General features: G+C 38.6%; 1 protein-coding gene across 1 annotated transcript in view; it reads right to left on the bottom strand.

Annotated features, from left to right (window-relative positions):
* The window catches only part of mtor (mechanistic target of rapamycin kinase), a 133936-nt gene that overhangs the window by 32829 nt on the left and 77174 nt on the right, over positions 1 to 23933 (bottom strand). The window contains exons 30-37 of the mRNA XM_038289914.1: positions 22153 to 22292; positions 18559 to 18659; positions 17501 to 17616; positions 12816 to 12893; positions 11308 to 11415; positions 7626 to 7751; positions 6848 to 6979; positions 784 to 899 (exon numbers count right to left, since the gene is read on the bottom strand). Of these exons, the coding sequence (XP_038145842.1) occupies positions 784 to 899; positions 6848 to 6979; positions 7626 to 7751; positions 11308 to 11415; positions 12816 to 12893; positions 17501 to 17616; positions 18559 to 18659; positions 22153 to 22292 (917 nt within the window). The remainder of the gene's footprint in view (positions 1 to 783; positions 900 to 6847; positions 6980 to 7625; positions 7752 to 11307; positions 11416 to 12815; positions 12894 to 17500; positions 17617 to 18558; positions 18660 to 22152; positions 22293 to 23933) is intronic.

The following is a 23933-nucleotide window of genomic DNA, read 5'->3' as shown; positions in this document are numbered from 1 at the left end:
TAGAGATGTCCCGATCCAGGTTTTTGCACTTCCGATCCGATACCGATATTGTTTTTGGACTTCCGATCCGATACCGATACTGGCCGATACCAGCCTATCCGAGCATGTATTTAAGTTTAAGTTTAAGTATTTAGCCTTAGTTGTAAGACTCATGTTGAAAAGGGTTTTAGTACTCTTGATAACATCTAGCCAGCTAAATTAGGTAAAATTGAATAAATCACAATGCTTGGTAACAACAAACTTACCTGTTTATTAAGAGATAAACACAAACTGGACAAAATTATGAATAGCAATCTGAAATTGCACAGTGAACAGTAAAACCGTAAACAGTTAAAGGTGCAAGTATTACTGTAAGTAAAAAAAAAAATGCAAAACAGGGGAACACTGGCGCAAAATAGTGGAATGGATCGTTTCAATCGGCGAAACTGGAAAATACGGACCGGATTTTTTTTTAAAAACTGGATCGGCAGTCTGGATCGGCATTTTACATGCTTTGCCGATACGCATTTTTTTGCCAATATCGGCGTCCCGATCCGATACGTGGATCGGATCGGGACAAGCCTACAACACACTAAGGAGGAAAAGCTTGTGAAGAATAAAGAGTATGTGGACTCACTTTGGGCTCTAACTATTGCAAAGAAAAGAGTGGAACACAAATGTAGTCCATGTTCATAATCAGGAGAAGGTGACTGAAATCATTTTATAATCAGAGTTATTGTTGAAAATGTTAAGAGTCAAATTCAACTACGGCTGTTACTGCTGTGTTTCTACTCATTGACAGACCTGGCCATCAGCTTGTGGAGCTCCTGCTTCCTCTGATGGTCTTCTGCTGCAATGGCATGTTGGGCCTGCTGTTGTACCCCCTGGACGAAATGCTGCATGTGTTGGAAGGCATCGATCTGTTGGAGAACAACACAGTTAGCACTATCACTGTCATAAGGCTGTTTGCCATTTTATTTTGAACCGTTACAACAATTTTAACACACATTTAATACATATATTGTTTTATAGAGCAGCTGTGCTGCTGCAATCAACACTTTTGTTTAAAGATGTTGGAGATCAGCCTGTTTTTCAGTGTGGTCCTGTTTCTCCTGTTTTTCTGACTGGATTTCTTCTTTTACAATTGCCTTTTGTATGTTTGCTTCTTCCTCCTTGAACCCCAGTTGACCTCAGCAGATAGCTCCTCACACTCGGTCTGGTTCTGCAGAATGTTTCCATGCGTTAAAAGGGAGTTTTTCCTCTTCACTGTCACTACAAGCATGCTTAGTTTGAGGGATTGCCTTTGAGTCAATGAGTCGATGCAATCAGTTGTTTTTCCTTAGATAAGAAACTTTGAATCAATTTGACTGCATGATCTGGTGAACTGTAAAGTGCCTTGAGATGACATTTGTTGTGAAGTGGCGCTAATAGGGCTGGCTATTTTCGGTAAAGACCTAAATAGATTCAATTTTGATTCATACAGTTCTAAATCTATTAATTTCGTTTCGATCTGTTTTTACAAAGAAAGTGGTTCAACTGTTTCAAAATACTCATGTATTTTATTTTTTTCCTGTCACAGTAAACACAAAGTGCAAACTTGTAAATCGCACAGTTTAAACTTGAGAACAAAACTTTCTCAAAAGCGCAAACTTTTTTGTGAAAAAGTGAAGCCTTACTCGAGCAAGCAGATGTGACACAGTGGAGACACATCAGACATGCATGAGCTGCATTATCTCCACTGCACAAACCATATGTGCAGTGTTGTCTGTAACAACTACAGGGTGTTTGCATTTGAATGTGAACTTCACTCGTGTCATTATAAAACGAATCGATCTCATTTCCTAGAAATCGATTTTGCAAAAATGTAAAGGAATCGATTCAAAATCGATTAAATCAGATTTTTACCCAACCCTAGGCGCTATAGAAATAAACTGAACTGAACTTGAATTGATACACACACACACACGTTTATATATATATATATATATATATATATATATATATATATATATATATATATATATATATATATAAGAAAAATCTGCAAAATCTCTAATGCTGTTGCTGCCCATCTTCAATCAAAAACAAGATTAAATGCTAAGTGACAAAACTAATGTATCCTCTAATTTCACACGCAGTTTTTTTTTATTTATTGTGCTTATATCAGTTTTTGGTATCTGTGTTTAGCAGCACAGCTGGTTGTGGGAGCAGCAGCGCTCACACTTACCTAAGCCCCTCTAATGAGACCCTCAGTCTCAAACTGGACGCACAGCACTGCAGCAGGCAGTTAATGTGGGTGTATTTGTGAGTGACTGGGGGTGTGTATACGAGAGCTGGTGTGTGTGGCGGCCAAACAGCATCTGTTCTTGCCTCATCCGCTGCTACCTTAGTTACAGAGATATCAATAAAAATACAGAATATCAAAGGATAATGTGAAAACTATGATGCAACAGTTTCATTTTATGCTGAGGATGTTTCCTGTATGGGGAAGTTTATCTAGTTTAGCTTGTTTCATCAAAAAAAGATTCAAACAGCATTTAAAACAGCATGGTAGTAATAGATTAGGGTTCCTAAACTGGACCAGCTGCCTCCAGACTTTTTATGGAATGAAGAATAAAAATAACTGTGGCAGCTGGGGGTTAGGAAGCGCAGCTTTAGATCAACTGATTTACATTATATAAACCAAAACTTTGAATTGTTTGTAATACAAATCCAGAATTTTAAACAGAAAACGTTGACAATAAAATGAGTAATTATTGTTTCTAACATTATTTTCCCCTTTGACATGTGCTAAACAATTTTTTTTTTCTTCTATGAAGTGAACCAGTAACTTATGTAATCTTCACAGCTATGATTAATGTTTGGAACTGTTTGGGAAAGTTTCACCAGCTTTAGTGAAGAAAAAAATACCTCCCAGCTGGCTGAATGAATCGACTATTACATGAATTACCCAGAGACCCAGTGATTGCTTTTAAATTGGTACTTTTTTGTTTATTTTAATTGGAGGAGAGATGGTTATTCTGCATCTATAAGAAACATGATGATTTAGTTGGAGGAGCCAAATAGCTGCACATGTTTAAACACTCCTCACATTATTTTAGCTCCTGTTCTGCTGTTTAATGATTCTTTATCAGATCTAGATTCTTCTTTTAATTTTAAAAATACAGCTTTTGAAAAACAATAAAATAAAACGGTTTCTTTTGAGGTTAAATAAAATAAAAAGCAAAATCTTCTACATATGGTTGTGCAGGTTTGGCTTTTATTTTCCTTTCTACCTTTCTATTAGTTTTTTTTTTATAAACAAAAATAAGTCTGGTTTTCAAAGGATTTTAAAAGGAATCCCACAGGGCCCAATTTGAAGCCCATCTCCTTTTTTATGTTTATTAACATGAGCCATGTTTCAAGGTAAAGTGCTCCTTCATGCAGACAATAACATACTTAACAGAGTTTGCGGTACTAAAATGATAGAAAGTCGACAGGCTTCAAACTTTACTGAAGCTGCTGCAAGCAATTCTATACGTCACTGTTTTTAAGGTAAACAAAAACGTTTTTGGGGGGGTTTTGCTTTGTTTATTTTTTCTACAACGCTGGTACTTTGAGTCCGGGACGATGGCTTATCAAGAGATTATCAAGTTGGGCCCAATCAATCTGATAATATTGATATTTAATTTAGCACTTTGGCCTCCCTTACTTTATAGGCCTTGTTAAGTTTTAATTTTTATGGTTTCTGACTTTATACTGACATCATCTAAATCCCTTATGGCAGATCTTTAATATGGTAGAGCGTCCGGTACCAGGCTACACTTGATACAAATGATCCAATGAGCTGCTGTCAGTCTGGGTTGCTGCTGCTGATATTTTTAGACACAGCAGGCAAACCTGTGGCAAGAAGATGGGAAAGAAGGAGAAGATGATGAGAAAAAGAAAGCAGAGAAAGTGTGGACTGTTGGAAGAACTGTGGTGAACTGGTGAAAGAAAAGTGAAATGGTGCTCAAAGGTGACCCTGCACATTTTGAGTATGTTTGGCTCAACCTGCTGCTGTGAAGCAGGATTCTCCACCATGAACATGTTTAAAGCCTTGCAGGGCAGCATAAAGCCCACTGCTCTCATTAAGCCAGAAAAAAGAAAGAAAGAACTCTACTTAAAAAATAATTTAGATTTTAAAATGGAAAAAATTCTATTTATATATATATATATATATATATATATATATATATATATATATATATATATATATATATATATATATATATATATATATATATATATATATATATATATTTATATATATATTTTTTTTTTTTTTAAGTCTGTGTATAACATGGATGCATAAACACCTCACTTTGAATCAATTTGACTGTGTGATCTTGTAAACTGTGCCTTAAGATGACATGTGTTTGTTAATTTTATTTCTGTTTAAAGTAACAGATTATAATAAAAAATGTCTCCAGACCTTTACCGATTGTTGATTTTCTTTATTTGGACCCTGCTGGTTTTTTATTGGTTACCCCCGTCTTATGGGTTCTTCTCCAGTGTTTGGCAAGTTACATAAAAAAAGTACGTAATTTGTTACTTTTCCAAAACAGTGGTTCAATTATAGAATATAAGGTGTATGTTATGAATTCATAAATTAAATAAATACACCTCTGAAAAAATTAAAAACTAGTCTGCACTTTTGGTGTGCTGGTTTAACAATTTAAGGTTTAATGTAGATGTGATGACGTTTCTTGTTTATAGTAAAAGAGAAATATATATATATATTCTTTTTTGGTGCATGTACTGCCTTTAATTGGCTATAGAATAGGTAAGAAGCTGAAAAACAATGCTTTTCAATTAACTTAACAAAAACAAAATATATATTCAATAGAATTAGACACGGGATACACTATTCCAGAAAAAATAAACCCTAGCAGGAATGTATGATGCCAGGATTTTTGAATGCTAGTAAAATCATCATAGCCCTGAGAAAGTAAAGAGCATTTTTGATTAAAGCAGTCAGGGTAAAGATGATGCGAGGGGCCTCTTGAAATTCCAGCTTCTAACCGATGTTTATAAAGTCTCTGTTCCCGCACATAATCAGAAAATCACAACAATATTAAGGCTTCAATGAGCGCTTTACTGCAGGAACACTGTCACTGAATCAGTGGATCTGCGCCATGGTCTCTCCTCTGTGTTCATGGTGAAGTTAAGCATAGCTGCTGCATGCGTCCCCATCTTCTGCTCACACCAGGAAACTGTAGTCCTCATTAATACATGGTAACGAATAACAAATCGATCTAAAGCCCAGCAATAAGTAATGCGTTACTGACTTTTAGTCTCTAATTAGTTAAAGGAGAAGTTCGGTTTTTTACACTTTAAGCCCATTTTCTGTAGTGTCCAGGATGAAATCGAATGATCGACACCAAAAGTTTGACAATTGCTCCTGTCTCTGCTTTTTGGCTCATTTAGAATCACCCCCTGGCTGCTTTAGAATGGCTTGCATAGAGCATGTCCGATAATGTCCTTAAAACAACCTTAAACGTTCCTTTTTTAAAATATGCTACTCACCGGGTTGTCAGCGCTGTTCAATGATGTTCCAAAAAAAGTTTCGTAAAGAAAAAACGTTCCTGTAGTGTTTTATTTAGCATTTTGTAAATCCCATTGAGTTCTGTTGGAATAGTCAATATTCCCCTGCCACCGGAAACGGAAATGGGGCCTGTTTACACAGTTGTAGTCTTTTCGCTTCACTCTGTGTACTCCGACGTCGAGAATCAAGAATCCACCTTTCGTATTCCATTTTCAGAGTTTTTTAAAGTGTTTAACAGAGACGTTAGCACCTCGACGTCGGAGTACACAGAGTGAAGCGAAAAGACTACAACTGTGTAAACAGGCCCCATTTCCGTTTCCGGTGGCAGCGGAATATTGACTATTCCTACAGAACTCAATGGGATTTACAAAATGCTAAATAAAACACTACAGGAACGTTTTCTCTTTACGAAACTTTTTTTGGAACGTCATTGAACAGCGCTGACGACCCGGTGAGTAGCATATTTAAAAAAAAGAACGTTTAAGGTTGTTTTAAGGACATTATCGGACATGCTCTATGCAAGCCATTCTAAAGCAGCCAGGGGTGGATTCTAAATGAGCCAAAAAGCAGAGACAGGAGCAATTTTCAAACTTTTGGTGTCGATCATTCGATTTCATCCTGGACACTACAGAAAATGGGCTTAAAGTGTAAAAAACCGAACTTCTCCTTTAAAGGGCTAGTTACTGGAAAAAAACATTGTTACCGTAACATATTACCTAATGAGTTTGCCCCAACACTGATCTTCTCTGTTTATCTTCTGGATGCATTATTGGTAAAGATTAATTGCATATAACACATCACTGTGTATTTCATATCCTGGTTTCTTGGCTCCCTTTAAGCAGTGGAAGACAATAGCACCGCTGTATATCATGATAAAGCTTTGCTGAGGTAACCGTTCTCCTGTTGAAGCACACCATTACCTTTAGACTACTGCAGGATTTCTGGTGCTTAAACTAGCAACTCTTTGAGTGCCAAGACTTTTTTAGAACTAGACAGAGCTCTTCTTTTTTCACTCAATCTGGTCACTTATAGAGAATATTAAAAGCTTAATACCTTCATCTCTCCAGGAGAGCTTAAAGCTCCCTTCTTTTACTGACAAGCGCAAATGTTTTCCAACAGAAGTGATTACCAGACATATCAAAAGCTGATATTAAAATAACAAAACTCTAGGTAGAGGATATCTTATTTTATCTCTATGTATTTTTTCATTATGCACCATCTGTTTCAAGTGTTAGTTATCATCCATATTCTGTTAAAACCAGTAAAAATAAGTAAAATTTAAAAAAAGGGCTGTTTTCCTACCTTGCGGTTACTCTTCCACATATACTTCATGTAAGCGTAAGTAACATGCGGGTGGGTCGTAGGAAGCGGGTGGTCCAGTTGTTTGGAGGGGTCAACACCCAACAGGAGCACGAGAGTCTTGTGGGCAAGTGCCTTAAAGGATATGAAGCAGATGAAGCACAATTTGAATGAAATTTCCTTCCAAATAAATTGAAGAGAGCTTTTTTTGATTTATTAGGAAAAAAAAATCAAATAGAAAAAAATATTGAACTGTAAAATAAAGAATTGTTCAAAGCAACCCAAAGAATAAAACAGAGAGAATGGAAATAAAATGTTACTGAATTACATAAAATCATTAAGGTTATTCTTTTTTTTTAATCACAAAAACCCCACAGTCATTTTTACTGGTGATTTAATGCATGTTTCCCTTTACCTATTCCAGCACACTGAGTGATGCTGGGTTCTAAAACGTGTGTGGTCAAATTTAACAAGGCATTCTTTCATCTTCTCAAACTTATTGGAATACCAGAGAGGTTTAATACGGAGCAAATACTCTGCTTTCACTAGGAATATCTGCAGTTTCAAGTTTCCAAACAGCGTGACTGATGGTGCTTCACTTCTTTAATTACCAGGAGCTTAGAAAGGACTTAATTGAAGATGAATCTATGGCTGTGCTTCACTTTTGAGCCATAATATAATTTCCTGTTAAATAAAGCTAGAAACCCATTTCTCCTGATTGTCAAACTATAATAATTAACAGAATTCAGAAGAGCTTGAATAAATATGTGAAAGCACCGACCAGGCGTAAGCTCTTTCCACAAAGGCTGGCGTATTTCAGCCAAGTCCTCATATCCTCATGGGGGCTGATGACCAAAGATCGGACCATCAGGATTCTCTGCCAATCTTCTACGATACGCTGACAACCCTGAAGAAAAGGAAAAAAACACAGAAGCACTCATTATTGATTTGTTGTGCTTTAAAACTACAAAATTCACTGAAAGGAGAGTAATATCTATATTCATGATCCTGTTTCTCACACAGAAATATTTCAGCATATATTTAAATGAAACTACTGTGGTAAATCATTTTAAATATGTCAACTGCACTTCTATGAAACAATTCCTCAATTATTATAATATATGGCTGGGCTGCAAGGTTAGACAACAGGAGTTACTTAGAAGTAATGGTTGAACATGATGTATAACGTTCTGCATATGGTTTATGTGTCTTTAAAAGTTTTTTTTTTTTTTAGGAATTATGAAGGGCACTTTAAGGAAATATTAACAGTGGACTAATAGCCAGGCTGAAACAGGAAGGTGACTCTTCTTTTTGGAAAACGTTTCATTCAAACCTTATTTATATCAGCTTAAACTCGTTAAAACATCCCCACAGTGCCTTCAATGCAGCTGAAAACACAGACAGGAAGACAAACATAAAACCACCTTCTGGGATCCACAAATCCACGAATGTGACCCAGTTCCTGTTTGAATGAGGCTCATTGGCAGCACATTTTACAGTAATAACGTACAAATAGAGTAGGGGAGAGAAACTGAATGAGTTCCTCTACAGTGACTAGAAAAAATATTCAAAACTCGTCATATCTTCTGGATTGTTTTGCTTTATTTTATTGGGATTTTAAGTGATGACCAACATAAAGTAATGCCTTAATAGGAAGTGGAAAATAGCATCAACTTCTAAGTCTTATTATATGACTAGTCCATTCTAACACAGTGGTTTGAACTGGCGGTAGCTGACTGGTTGTTTGGGGTTATGATCCTCCTGAAAGGGGAACTTTTTAAGGTTTTCTGCTGCCTCTAACTGATTTTCTTTCTGGACTGCTCTGCATTGCAATCCATTTAATGACCAATTAAATCCTTCCTACTGCATCATCCCGCCACCACCATGCTTTTTGTTGGGGCTGTGGGTGCAAGGTGAGGAGTAGTTTTTTTTCCATATAAAAAGCCTGATCTTCAAAGAATGCATATTAGGGTTGTCACAATACTAAACTTTTCAACTCGATACCGATACTAAGTAAAATATTCGATACTCGATGTCATTTTCGATACCACAAGGATAAAAACAAAGACTCCAAAATTCAACAGAATTTTTTTCATTAATAAACAAAATACAATAAATAGATAAATAAATACAATAAACAATATTTTGAGGTTGTATGCTGTGCACAATATTAAGCAAGCTTGATAAAAAACTTACAAAATTAAAATTAAGTGTTCCTTCCTTGGCTATGCTATGACACCAGCCAAACCAGTTAAAAAAGAAAAATAATTTTCAGCAGCTGCACCTGTTACAGAAAAAAGCCTGAAACCGAAAAGTGCACAGAATTATTCAATCACACAGTGTTCAGAAAGTGCATTTTCCTCTAATCTGCGCATAAGATGAATGACTGTTTAGGTGCCATTGGTGGTAGCACTGTATCGATACTTTTGAAAATGAGTATTGTATCCGGATACAACTTTTCAGTATCGATACTTTTGACCCTATTGCATATAAGAGGTGATTATTTTCTAACGCCTTTTATATGATCACATTTTCTTCAGGAAGTTTGAGACTGGCTGAAAAAGAAAGATGAGGTTCCAAGCCATGAAGATGAAGGTAATTCTAATAATCATTAAATCAAATGATAATAAATTAGGATACAAAATAATATTTAGAGAGCAACTAATTTCTCAAATGTAAAGAATATAATCCCTGTAGCAAAGAGATGATGAAACAGCAAAATGAATAGTCTATTGGATTTATGATAGCAAACCCCTTTGGAACACCAGATTGATAAGTCATGGAATTACCTATAAATAATAAATGGCTAAATACCCACCTATAGCTTAAATCATACATCAAAGAAGCAAAAATATGGCTGATCAGGTAAAAGCTGTGTCTGATTTGTTGCCAACAGCTATTGCTTAATTAGCTGTTTTGTTTAAGTAGAGCTCAAACTGCTGTAAAGCGGGCCTCTGGGTCACATGACAAATTCAGCAACGTATCAGATGCTCTCAAGTAATATAGTTGTTTTTTTTTTTTTTTTTAGTGAGCATCAATAGTACAGAAGATTGACTTTTGTTAATCTATACGGGTATGTTGGCTAGCTAACTTACATGGGCTTCAAAGCAATTCAAAACTAACTAAACTTTCTTTTTTTTTTTGGAAAGCCATTTTGAGCATCAGATTCAGAATGTTTTACTTCCATTGTTGATTAAAAGAATTCACAACTGCATTGGCTTAAAAGGTGCATAACAGATAATACAATTAAATAAAATGGATATATGAATGCCTTATGCTTAGTTACGTTTGACACATTTAACTGGGAGTGGGCCGTCTACATTGCTTAATCCATTGGAAGCACCGCTCACGTTGTGTTTTTGGTTTCAGGAACGGGAAAAAATGCAATTGTCCAGATAATCTCGTAGGGTATCTAATATTGTCACAGTTTTGGTTCTGTTTAAGTTTTCTTTTAAGTTTTCAGTTTCACTTTAATCCATGTTTTTCTAGTTTAATTGGTAATTCGTATTTTGTGGTGTTTTCTGAATGTATTTGAGTTCTTAGGTATTTCTTGATTGCCCTCTGTTGCAGTCTTGAGTTGGTCTCCTTTTCTCTAGCTCCTTTCTAGACACCTCTGTTCACACCTGCTCCCAATCAGCTCAATAGTCCTGTCGTTGTTCTGTCTCCTATATATACTCTACCCGTGCAGTTCCTCAGTGCTGGTTCCTCGTCTTTTCCTGGCTCCTCATGTATGTTTTCCCTGAAGTCTCCAAGGTTCTGTTTTTTTCTGTATTTTTATGTTGGATTTATGCCTCAGTTGCCTGTGATTACCTCATTAAATCTACAAAACTCATCTCTACCTCAACTTCTGCATTTGAGTCCTCAAAACCTCAACCAACCGTGACAAGTATCTGATTTTAAAATGCCCTCGGAGCGCCGCTACAGCGTCGTGCTTGGGGTCACTGTTTGTTGGGCCTGCTCACATAGTAAATGTTGCTATGATGTGCGATTGGACATTGGATATTTTGGGGAAGTAGCTGGTGAGAGGTCAATTAACACTTCCAATCAAGTTAATACTTGGATCAGAAGTTACAGAGTGTCATTTTAAATAAATGTAATTGTTTTCAGAAAAATGGGAGTAAATCCTGATAACCAAGCGCCACACAGAACTGATTCTGCTAAATATATTAAAAGCTGCTGATTGTGTGGCAGGGAGACAGACAGCTCTTCACCAAGCAATGTAGGATTCATGGCTCCCACTGATTTGTTATTTATAGAAACATCATTTGGAAACAAATCAGCCCAGAAAACAGACTGAGAATGGATCAACCTCTGAGATACTGCTGTGTGTCTCGACATGCCCGCAGAGTGGATGTTTTTCATTAGTATCAGTAGCTTTCCCAACATCTGCTTCACATTGCATGTCTGCTTTTGCGCACGTGAGTGTGTATGCGTGTTTTCTGTGCATCATGTGCGGTAGTTACCTGAAGCCTCTCCCACCACGTTTCCCTGATGATGTCTCTCCTCTCTGGCACCAGTTTGTATTGGATCACTTCCTCCAGCTCAGACAGCATCTGGCAGGACACCATGGCCTGAGAAGCAAACAAACACATTATCTTCTTCTTCTTTACACTCAAGCTACACAGATTACTCAGGTTGCAACTTTCATATTGTGCAGATAAAGACACGTGTCTCATCTGCAATGTATGAAAGGAAAATCAACGAATTTTAGACAAATAAAACAGTTATTCTTCTTGTAGAAAACGAACGATTGTTGTTGACGCAAAGTTAAAAGTAGTGTATCTTAATGTGGCTAACTGACCGAGCTAAAAGAGGCTAACCTGTTAGCTACTGAGCACAGCTAGCCACAGAGCTACCTAGCTCTCCCCCTTGATACATGGCCTTGCAGTTACTTTGTTCACCATAAACACATTTTTTTCAGTTTTTTTATCGATCAGGTAAAACTTCATCGGTCATTAGGCACGCTAACGGACGCTGCATGATGTTATTATCATTGTCTGGGCAACCACAATGTTTTACATCATGTGGAGACGTTCAGCCAATCATGTAGCATAACGTCATTGGCATGCGCAGGGCCCAAACAGATCTGACCAACCGAGCAGATGTGGTACCTACACCGGTTTTAGAAACAATCTAGTCTCCGGCAGAGATGACTGATTACAATTGGTTAAGAAGATCAAGTATCTAAAGGTTCTCATTATAAGACCTGTTATTTATTCTTAACAGAAAATCTAAAGTATTGTTAAAGAAAATCCACAAACATACCCAAACAGGATGAACCTTTGTAACTTAGAAGAAACGCGGGTTTAAGACAAACTTTATTGACTCATTTAGCCAACAGGATTTCAGGGAGAGCTGCGCACTGGGCTAGTCGGCGAGGCTATTCTGTTTTGGGCATGTTGTAGCCCTAGACACCAAGAGAAGAATGAGTGGGTATCTGCCCCAGCTATGAGATCGCCACATATGCAGGCTCTAGCAGGTGGCCGGACCTTGTCCATGATGAGTACAAGTTCAGGCCTCTTTGTAAGCTTCGTATATTGAAAAGCAGCTAGTTTCATGACTAATTGCAACTGCAGCTGTTTGGTTGCAGACCAGCATTGGAAAAGAAGGACTTGGAACAGCAGAATAACAACACTGAGCAGCTATCGGCAAACAAGTTGTTCGCTCGCTCTGTCAACAATTAAGCTAGCTCAATAAAAGCTTTATTAGCTGTCCGAGTATGCTTTTAGGAGTGAGAAGAGGTGTTAGACTGAGGGTCACCAGGGAAACGTTGGGTTCTTATACCAGGAGGAAGTCCCTCCCCTAGTGGCAGACGTCCCTATCGTTGGCCAATCATGACTGGCGTAATGTTACAGACATTCTGGAGACAATGCTGGAGGCATGTCCCACAGTGTGATACCAAAACCAAAGGATGAAAGAATTTATTGCTAAACATCTTTTTATTTTGCCTCCATCTCTGGCAAACACTTACCCCATAGGCTCGACTGTAGCTCTCTCCAGCCATGGCTGTCAGCTCAGCATCCAGAAGGTCTCTTGCTTTGTCAATACACTATATTTAAAAAATAAAATAAAAACATATATGCTACATTGTGTGAATTTCATACAGTGTATCAACCTTACAATCTTAAATCAGAACAAAAATGCAGTTATTATATTTATTTTCAAGTTTGAAGAAGTTTCACTTCCCCTTCAGGAAGCTTTTTCAATTCAAAGTGTCAATTCAAAGGAACTCCTTCCCGCTATCATCGCAACCCCCACCCCCATCGAGGGAACCCAAGCACTGCCTGTTTCAGCCAGGCAAACAATTCCCCCTAACAACCCCCTTTCAGAGACATAGACAGGTATCTGGTATTACAGGCTGAGAAAGAACTCAAACAACCCCCTTTCCAAAGGGGCGGACCTGTTCGTCCGGTTCAATTTGAATGTTTTCTAAGCCAAAACAAGGCTTAGTTTTTGGTCCACTCTATAAAGCCTCAAACTCAACACTATGTCTGACATTTTGAATTGGAAAAGCTTCCTGGATGGGAAGCGAAACGTCTTCAAACTTGGAAACTTTTCATAAATTATTTTCCTATTAAAACTTGGAAAGGTCGAAAAGAAGATATCACTCTTGCAATCCTTGCCTTAAAATCCAAACATTTATCTGGATCACATTGTTTTTTCAATACTTCAATACTTCACTATATTCTGATCCAACTCATTCTTACAGACCAATATCCCAAAATCTTAACCAAAATCTTTTCATTAAGAAGGTGCAAAACAGGGTTGTCTACTTAGACTTCTACTTTGATTAAGGTATGAAAAGCCTGCAATGTTTTGAAAACATTTAAACCTACCAAAGTCTCTTTTTATGCAGAAGAGAAGTCAACAATTACTTCCAATACTAATACGTATTAAGTACTGTTTTGTGATTATTTAAACAGTTTGATTACTTTAAAAAGTAAAAACCAAAATATCGTTCACCCTGCAAGCAGCAGAGGCAGCAGAAGCAGCTAGTTTCCATGCAGTAGTTTCCATTCAGTAGTTGACGCGCATCTTGGCGCAGTAAAAGGTCCTGAGCAGCGCCTCAGGAGCTTCTGAGCATCTGACTTGCGTAACGAGCTTCAGAAGCAACATCTGCTGGAGTTGGAAAAATTTTACTTTTGCTGCTCCACCGGCTACATAAACCACTCAGAAAGCTGGGAGCTGTCAGGGAGACAGACACAGCACTTCTGATGCAGAGCGCTATGATCACTCCTCTGAAACAGTTTATTAACGCCTAAATTAACTTAAAATGCCAAAATCTGCCGGCAAAACATGTTCGATTTTATTATCCTGATGCCTGCAGTTTGGATTACGTAAATGAGAAACACTATCATCTAATTACAGCCACCGAGAACCGTAGCGGAAAACCGTGAAGAGGCTGTTGAGCGGGATTCCTAATAACAGCGCACTGCTGGTGTATGGGGGTCTAAGTAACACTGACAGCAAAATAATATTGAAGGCAGGATCGTAATCTGGTTGAACTGACTGCACAAATGAAGTTTTAAGGTGGACTGTCTCACTTAAAATCATATTAAAACTACTTTTTACCCACTGATCACAGTATATATAGCTGCCATTGTTACAGACAAAGAAAGGATAGGGTAGCTCCGCCCACGCGCATCAGACCAACTTTTCGACCGCAGAACTAGAGCAGCAAAGATGCTTCAGCTGCATGTCAAAACTAAACTTGTACAAACATAAAAAAATAAGCAGCTCATGCATTTTTGCTGCTCCTGCTGCTTACGGTGTGAATGTAGGATAAGTCAATAAAGACTAGTTACCTATCTAGGAATTACATTTTCAACATTACTACAAAATGTTTTCTCCTTAATTAGTTATGAACGATATCAGATATTCTTACTATCTTTTGTGTTTAGATTGATAAGAACCAATTTTAATTCTTATAATTTTAATTAATCTCAGTTGCGTAATTTCATTTTGCATTTAGAACCCCGCACAAGTGAAGTCGCAAAAAAAAAAAAAGTAGTTCATAAAAGAAGTGTGGAAAGCTCATACCTAACTTCTATTTCTTCTTACTGGGTGGCTAAAATCCTTTCCTTAAACTACCGAGAAGATTTTTGTCCTAAAAAATAAATAATTAAACTCCAACATTCAAAATATTTTAGTGAAACAAAAAGCTTGTATTTCTTTGAAAAAGCATGACCCCAAATGGAACAACATGATTCCAGATTAGCTTTTCCTGAATATTTCTCTTTTAAAACCTTCTGAAATTTGGATTCTTGCCTGGAAATAAAACGTTTTGAACCAATAAATGGAGGCATGTCATTACTTGATGCCCATGTCCTTAAAAGCCAAACATTTGTCAGCATTAAGATATTTGTGAAACAAAACCTGAAAGCCTGCTTGTTTAGCGCACAGCCAAATCTTTTATAAGGAGAGTTAGATGAAGTGCTGAGAACAACCATTCAGAAGTTGTATAAGCACAGGCTGGATGACAAATGGACTGCAGAAAGCTGTCTAAAATGTTCACACATTGAAAGCTGAAGAGAGGCGAGGTAGAAGGTGACAAACTGAAAATGAAAAAAGAAAAAAAAACATTGTCACTGAGAAAAACATATTTAGGGCCCAACCGTCAGTTAGCACAGGATGTTTTGCTGTAGCAGTGTATTCTGAGTCATTTTCTGGTAATAATGCACTCATTCACATCTACTGATACTGCAAACAGCCCATCACCAATGAGTACACTGTGGAGCGGAAAGAAAAATGGCTCCTGGGGGAAAGAAGTGGTGGAGATAAGCAAAAAGGGACAAATAAGGACACAAACATCAGTGATAAAACTCTGAGGATTTTTTGGGGGCCTTAACGGCCGAAGCTTTTGGGAGCTGTTATTATCGGGTGGAGAAAATAAAGGAGAACAACTGAGGAAGCTCTCAGGGGCCAGGGCACACAGCTGTTTCAGACCAACTCCCACCAATTATTTTTTCACGGGGATGGAAAGGAGGGATGGCATGCCAAAACACCTCCTGAGGCATGCATAACAAGAGGTGGGGTTAGGGGAGAGGGCTTGATACGAGGTGACAATGAGGCTGCTTCTTTATGGTCTCCACGCAGTTATAGTCCTGTTTACTCCCGAATTACTGAGCTGGGGCCGAGCTGGAAATGTGCAGTCCAGACGACTCCCGATAAATGCAGTGTCTGGCTTCTGAGGGGAGCACAAAACAGCATCTAACCAAATCTTCTGTTCCTTTATATAAAGGCCCAGTGTTTACATAAGCTTAGTGTTCTATGATGTAACTTTATCATTAGAGGCATAAAGACAGAAGGGGTTAGGGACAAAAGTGGCTTTTTAAATATAATAACCAACAGTTTTACAATTGAACTCACAATTGGAGACCTGTGTTCTCCATAAATTTTATAGCATCAACATGCAGCTCTCTGAGAAGACACCGAAAATATAGTGTGATGGAAAGGCATGACACTTTTCACATTTTTAACCTTCCAGGCAGTAATTTCAGTGTAACTTATTATAATCTTGGGAAACAAACAACACAGAGGAGTGCATCATCGGGGAGTAGGACAGACATTTTTATTTATTTTTTTAAACAAGCTGGTTTACATTTTCAGTCCCCTTTTAACTGATCTTGAAATTTAATTTCCCTGCATTAAGCTGTTATGTTCAGCTGTGTTCTCTCTGAAACGTAAACCAAATAAAATCCATTACAGTTTGTTGTTTTAATATGACGAAACATGAAAGCATTCAAGGGGCACTTTATGTCAAACAGACGTCAACCCAAGATCAATTTCCCACCAACACCCATGGAGGACATGTTTGGATGTCAGGGATGCAAAGACACGAAAAGTAGCAGCCATCTGAATAAAAGGAACCTCTGTGTGTGAGGATTACAAGCTGCATCCGGAAAACTAAACTGCTCACGGTGACGTTTAAGCCCCAACTCTTTGCTCTATATGCATTTCAAGCCTATGCTCTTTTATGTCGGCTGCAGCTATTCTTTTGGCATTAAGCAGATTCAGAATACTACAAGCCACACCTGGACGTAATCACGAAATTAGAGGGAGAGATCTGCTGTGATGAAGGAGGGGGGAACGGAAAGCAAATCTCCAGGGCTTAATGTTGAAGAGAGGGCTGGGAGGACAAGGACAGGGTAATTGGATGAGCAACTGTTTACTGTTGTCGCCTCCCGAAGCGTGCTTGTTGGGTGTGCCGCCATCCATTTTAAACACATGCAGCTCTGGGGAGTCTGAGCTCATCTACAATCCCTAACCTTTGTCAAATTGGAAAGAAGAAAAAAAAATCAGTCTAACCTCCATCACACCTTGTTAAAAAGCACACGAGGGGAGTCACATGCAGTAGCAGCTGAATGCTGTAATGGTTTACAATTACATAACGAGCCACACGGAAAAGGAGGGGAAAGAATAAACAAAAGCGTTTTATTAATACTATCCAAACGTAGGAGCTGATGGTGAGAGTTCAAGCCTCTCTGGGCAGCAGCATGGCCAATAAAATGGTAATAATAATATTAGTCATAAAGATGAAACACATTTCCACAAGCTTTGAAGTCCACATAGATTTCCAAAATGCACACATTTTTATGAGAACACTTCCAGAAATAATAGCTTTAAAGTACATCCTGTTCACATGATGTCACCCACCTGCTGGGCCAATGAGAAGAGGTCCTGATGGAGGGCTAAAACGGCTCTATAGAAGGCACCATCGTGTGTGTCTCTTGGGATCATACAGGTGTACTCCTCCATGCTATCCCAGTGACCTGGAGAGACGGATGGATGGATGGATGGATGGATGGATGGATGGATGGATGGATGGATGGATGGATGGATGGATGGATGGATGGATGGATGGATGGATGGATGGATGGATGGATGGATGGATGGATGGATGGGGTGGGGGGGAGATGGGTGGGTGGATGGAAGGATGTGGAAGGGAGAGATGGATGGATGGATAGATTGGTGGATGGATGGATGGATGGATGGATGGATGGATGGATGGATGGATGGATGGATGGAGGGGGGGGGGAGAGATGGATGGATGGATGGATGGATGGATGAACAGATTGGTGAACGGATGGATGGATGGATCAATGAATGGATGGATGGATGGATGGGGTGGGGGGGAGATGGGTGGGTGGATGGAAGGATGTGGAAGGGAGAGATGGATGGATGGATAGATTGGTGGATGGATGGATGGATGGATGGATGGATGGATGGATGGATGGAGGGGGGGGGGGGAGAGATGGATGGATGGATGGATGGATGGATGAACAGATTGGTGAACGGATGGATGGATGGATCAATGAATGGATGGATGGATGGACAGATGGATGGACGGATGGATGAACAGATTGGTGAACGGATGGATAGATGGATGGATAGATGGATCAATGAATGGACGGATGGATGAACAAATTGGTGAATGGATGGATGGATGGATGGATGGATGGATGGATGGATGGATGGATGGATGGATGGATGGTTTTATTTCAATCAGTAAAAGTAATTTATCGCTAAAAATTTAGAGATCTATGATGTTGACAATGACAGGAGAATAGGTCTGAAGGTAGAATAACTTTTCCTTTTCTGTACTTTTTCAGACATGGGAATTATTTCAATAATATTCTTCAGACAGTTTAGTAACCCAACACATCGCAATCACCGATGTCAGGTTTTCTTTTCTTTTTAGGATCCCAGCTTACCTAGACCCCAGGCGGCGGCTGCAGCCATACGAGCCATCTTGGCCTGAGTTTCCTCACTGACCAGCGTCCACTCTTCACAGCACTGCTGATGCAACTGACCCCTGCATAACATTAACCACAGACATGAGGAAAAACTAAACTACATTTGATGAGCCCCAGAGAGCTAAAGGAGCAGAACAAGGAAATAATGTTGTATTGATCAGATGAATATACAGATAAAGAAAGTGAAGAACCCAAAGAAAATTTTCATGAAAGCAGGTATAAATGATGGCATGCTAAACCCAAAGTTCTTCATTATAATACATACTGTATAAATTTAGTTTTGCTGCTGGAGATTATACTGAACAAAACAGACAAGACTTTCTGGCCAAAGAAAAAAAGGAAAACTAACTGGAGATAAAAGCTAAGCTTTCTATAACATCTGCCATCATTTAATTTTATTTCTTTGTTGCTTGAGAAAAACATCTCAAATCAATCCGACATTTCACAGAGGGTCTGATAAGAGTGTACGGAGGAAAACAGATGTTCCTCAAGGGGACGCATGTATCTGACCGAGACTAATCATTAAAAAAAGGATCAATTCATTGAGCAGCAGGAAAAAAATGTTGCTGCATGTGTTTAACAGGAAAGATGCTGGAGAGAAAGTTGGAAGACAAAGACTTGGAGAAGAGATTTAAGGGACATCAGAGGAAGGGACAGAGGTCACCGGAGTCCTTTTCCATCTGCCTGTTACATAACCGGATAAAAGATCTGCTCACCTTCTCCAGCAGAATATCAGAGGAAATTACAAACCATCAGAGGGGGATAAAGTCACCTTTCTATATTACACCAATGTAAGGAAATATGGTCACAGACCATTGGAAGCTCATTTATAATTGCTGCCTTTAACTATATTCAACCTGTTTTTCCCATGTCAAACATTTTACCAGTGGCTCCAAGTTTCTCCGTTTAGCTCTTTTTCTTTCGAAGATGAAGCCGATAAACAAAGCTGCTACTGTTAGTGACCCTCTACTTTTGGCCTAAGCACAGAAAGTTCTTCTGAATCTGTTCCTTTGTGTTTTAGTGGCCGTGCATTGCCTCCTAAAATCCACAGTGGATTCAGACGAAACACTGCTGGAGCTTTACCGCAGTTGAAAAGAAAGCTTTTCTTCCCACTTTTACCATGTGAATGCTCAGTATGTGTTAACAAATTTTACATAGAAAACATACTTTAAGTGTTTTACATTTTTTTTTTTGGAAAGCAGCTTAATTTACAGGAAGGTGCTTTATAAATAAAGTTTGTTTTGATATAAATAATAAACTGAAGCTTTAGCAAACTGAGCAAACTCGTACGTTTTTAACTGACTCTGTATTAGTCTACTTGAGCTGAGTTGAATAAAAATTTCTGTCTACTTTCTGTCAAAAGCGCCTTAAGAAGATATTAAGAAGGACTGAGCCTGGGTTGTGAGGACAGCACAGGGAATTGTGGGATGCAGTCTTCACTATCTGTACTCGATTTATAGGTATGGGAATAGAAAACCGGTTCCTGTTCAGAACCGGTTGCGTGTGTTCCAATTCCATGGCACCGTTTGGCAGGTCGCTTAACGATTCTCTCAAAGGTTCCAGGCTGCACGACTTACGTCACGTTTTTTGCGCAAGTTACGCACACGGCATTCAGTAAGCAAGTACGATGTGCTCAGACATAAGTCTAGAAAAGCAAAACAAAAGAGGTCAAAGCGATCGAAAGTTTGGCTTCATTTTAAGGAAGAGAAAGATGGCAACAAGTCGCTTTGCAATCATTGCAAAGTGGAAATTACGAATCTGCGGGAGGAAATACATCCAACATGCAGAAACACACATTTTAATGAATGCCATGTGTTTGATGCTTCCGGACAGAAGCTAAAGTTACGACCAGCATGGAAGGCAGCTCTGGTGGTAAGTAGCTAATTTTATATCACTGGCTGTGCTTAACATGGTTCCTAGTAAATCATATGCCATTTCTGGAAATATACCAATTTTCTACCTCTCCTTGGGGTTATTAAACGTGCTACGAAGTTGCTCCGCGGTTCAGGGAGTGAAAGAAAGGTGACACTCGTTTATTTAAATCAGGGGGAGATGAGTTTACTTCCCAACAATTGTACAGTAATGATTTTTCATTAAACGGATGCCTTCTCCATTAGATTGTGACGTTCACTGCCTTCTGTTTCCGCCGAGGCAGGCAGAAATAGTCCCAGGCGAAGGTAGACGAATATCATGAGGTTTCAATAAATCGTATCACATATCAAAATTCTTATATTTTCACATAAGTGCAATTGAAGCACTTTTTTTGCATTATACGGGTCACATGATCTGGAAATGGAGGTTAGTACGTTTTGAAAGACGAACATGATGGGAAATAGTTGGAAGATGTTGGCGCCGCCTAGAGCCGTTGCTGAAATATTGATATACCTTGTGTTTACATCTGCAGCTGACATATTTTCGGAGTTATCTTGTGAACAAACGTGCTGACGCGCAACTTCAACTGTTTTTGTTATTTAATGGAAATATTGCAATTATAAAAAATTGCATTTTTTAAATCAGCAGAATACCAACATAGTTTTGCGCACAATTGTAATTGAAACGGAGCTACTGTCTATCAGTTTTAAAATAAGGGACATATTTAAGCTCTGAAACAAAGACCCTATCTCGATAGATGCATCTTTAAATGTGATGCTAAAGCAAGTATAAGAGCTCAATAATCAGCATTGTAAAGGAGTGAGATCCGACGTTCAGCTAAATGTTTGTGTAGACTGAACCAAACTTTTCTAAATCTCTCATGACAGCTTTCGTGGCCTCGCTAACAGCCTGTTCTTTCCGCAGAACCGTTAAGTTCGCTTCCAAAAAAGCACTAACCAGTTCCAATAAAATTTGATTTTGACTCTTAAAGACACGAAATGCACTTTAACAATCTATATTTTCAATCGGTCTGTTAAATAACAGGGAGATCTGCCCAATGTCAGTGTGTAACCATCTGTTGCTTTAGTCTGATTCACTCTGGCTCATGCCTTCGTCATCTGGTAAATCATCTTCAGGTTCTAATCATCCACATGCAAACACAAACCTTGAGTTCAGATGAAATATTTTCTTGTAAAACTTCAGAATCATTTTCTTATGAATCACAGACTGCAGAAAAACGGTTACATAAGCAAATCAAGGTCTGTTTTATGTCATAAATTCCTTGGCGACCCGTTGATATTGACTCGTTGGACATCCTGTGTGTTAATCTTTCCCAAAAAGTGACCTCTCACAGTTGGTGGGTGTTATAAAGTCTAGTGTCATCTGGGGTGAGGTTTGATTCCAGTCTTACAGGTTTGGATGTCACTTAACACATTTCCTGGTAAATCCGCCTTGGTCGAATAAGAGCAACCACAGGAGAGACCCGGTGTCAGGACTCATTAGAATACGTTGCATAAGCACAGAAAGCAAGGAAAAGTGGGAGATCAAAAAAGCCAAAACCTCAGACGCAGACTTTATTTGTTTCAGCTGAGGCTCAACCAGAGCTGAAGAGCCCAACGGGATCTTATATCAAAAGCTAAAATAAACTGGTGGAAACGATGAGAATAACGAATGACATACCACTCGCCCAGAGCCTCCAAACAGCGCATTCTGCCCAGGATGAGCTCTGGATCCTCTTTGTTCATGTCGATCTTCTTGTCATAGGCCACCAGGGCGTCTTCCCACTCATGAAGTTTCTCATACCAAGTGGCTTGGATTTCCTGAAAGGAGGAACACAGAAAGTAAAAAGCAAATGAAAATGTAAACCAATAATACCATTCAATCAATAACTGTTGAGCTGCTAATCTGCAATTTAAACCATCAAAACAAAAAATACATAAGCAGAGCTTCTTTTTAGCTTTATTTCAGCCTTCTTTCTATATTTACATGATTGCAGTTAATTTAGCTAATTAACCCCGTTTTATTTGATGGCTTAAAGTTCTGAGCCGCACACATGGTGGAACCGGTGGGTTCTGTCATTAACTTAAGGAACCATCAACATTAACAACAGGGACCGTTTCCTGATGCTTTCTTGTTTTGGTAATTGAAAGGAAAAGCTTGCATCCTCCCACATTAAAGCTTACCAAATGATCAACTCATAAACAGTTATTTTCTGCAGTGAAGCTGTTTCTAATGAGTCTCTTTCTGACAGAACCAATAAATGTTTTTCACAAGCAGAAAAGCTCTTTTCCACGTGAGCCACAGATCCAGAACTATTCAATCATTAAACTGAAGTCCTGGTGTTGTTTAGTACAAGACACAATGATCTTACAACTTCAAATTATACTAGTCCGCCTTCCGTGAGCCAAAGAATATTAAACTAACAAGAGCAATGCCTAACCAAAGTATTCACACCCTGTTATATTTTCCGAACTAAACACACTAAACCTTAGCAAGGGATTTAAATGGACCAATACTAGCAGGGATTAAAGCAAAAAAAAACAACTTTTTCCACACAGGCAAGAAACTCTATATGCGTGTGTGTGTGTATTTCAAGCCAATGCATGAATGATTGAAGACAAAATTTGACTTTTGAAAATCCAATACCAAAAATAGCCAGAAGTTTGCAAAAGTGCATCTATATCTAGTGTGAATGAGAGGTTGTCTTCAACGACGAAAGCACAAACCCTTATTTTTAACTCGCATGGTAATGACGCTGGTACATCAGCTTTTGCTGTAGCTCACAGCAAACGTGTAGTGTGCGAGCCGGCACGAACAGCAGCGTGATGACCAGGTATAATACATGTTTGAGTAGCAATTTTTTGCCGTTAGATGTGCAAATAAGCTTCCTGGAGCACAGCGTGCCAGAGCATTGTGTACACTCATGCAATTCTGTTCTCTATATCGTCCGTCTCTCCAAACACAAAGTTCCTTTTACTTATTTTTTTTACTTCTAAAGGGCAGATAATACTTCTGCAACCACACACATCAAAAGTCGCTTGGGTCTGGTCGCGAACCAATTTTAATGGTATGCTTCTGCAGCGTCAGTCTGGAATTTCTAGGGACGCACAGCACTCTTCATGCACTTAAAATAAGAGAATGCAATTGTGTTTTTCTTACTTTAAGAGTAAATTGTCTTGTTCCATTGGAAGATGTCTCATTTAGCTTCTCAATCTAAGAACAAATTCACTTATTTTAAGAAAGAAATTACTTATCTAGATCTCGATTTTTTTCCAGTGTACTTACTGCATTAAGGCCCACCAGGTTTATTTTGGTCTGTTTGGAGACCCGTTCACTGATAGCCAGGATATCATCCCACCCGAGCTTTGGATCCTTGCTGCTCCTCCAAAGGGCCTCTTAGCTACTTCTTTGAACATCGCTGTGTTTGCCAGGCTGGTAGGATTAAGGTATGGTATGGATTA

Source organism: Cyprinodon tularosa, unplaced genomic scaffold, assembly GCF_016077235.1.
Source record: "Cyprinodon tularosa strain WSP-4 unplaced genomic scaffold, ASM1607723v1 ctg273, whole genome shotgun sequence".
Lineage (NCBI taxonomy): Eukaryota > Metazoa > Chordata > Actinopteri > Cyprinodontiformes > Cyprinodontidae > Cyprinodon > Cyprinodon tularosa.
Note: the sequence above shows the minus strand (reverse complement) of the source record. Positions and strands in the feature narration are given on the sequence as shown.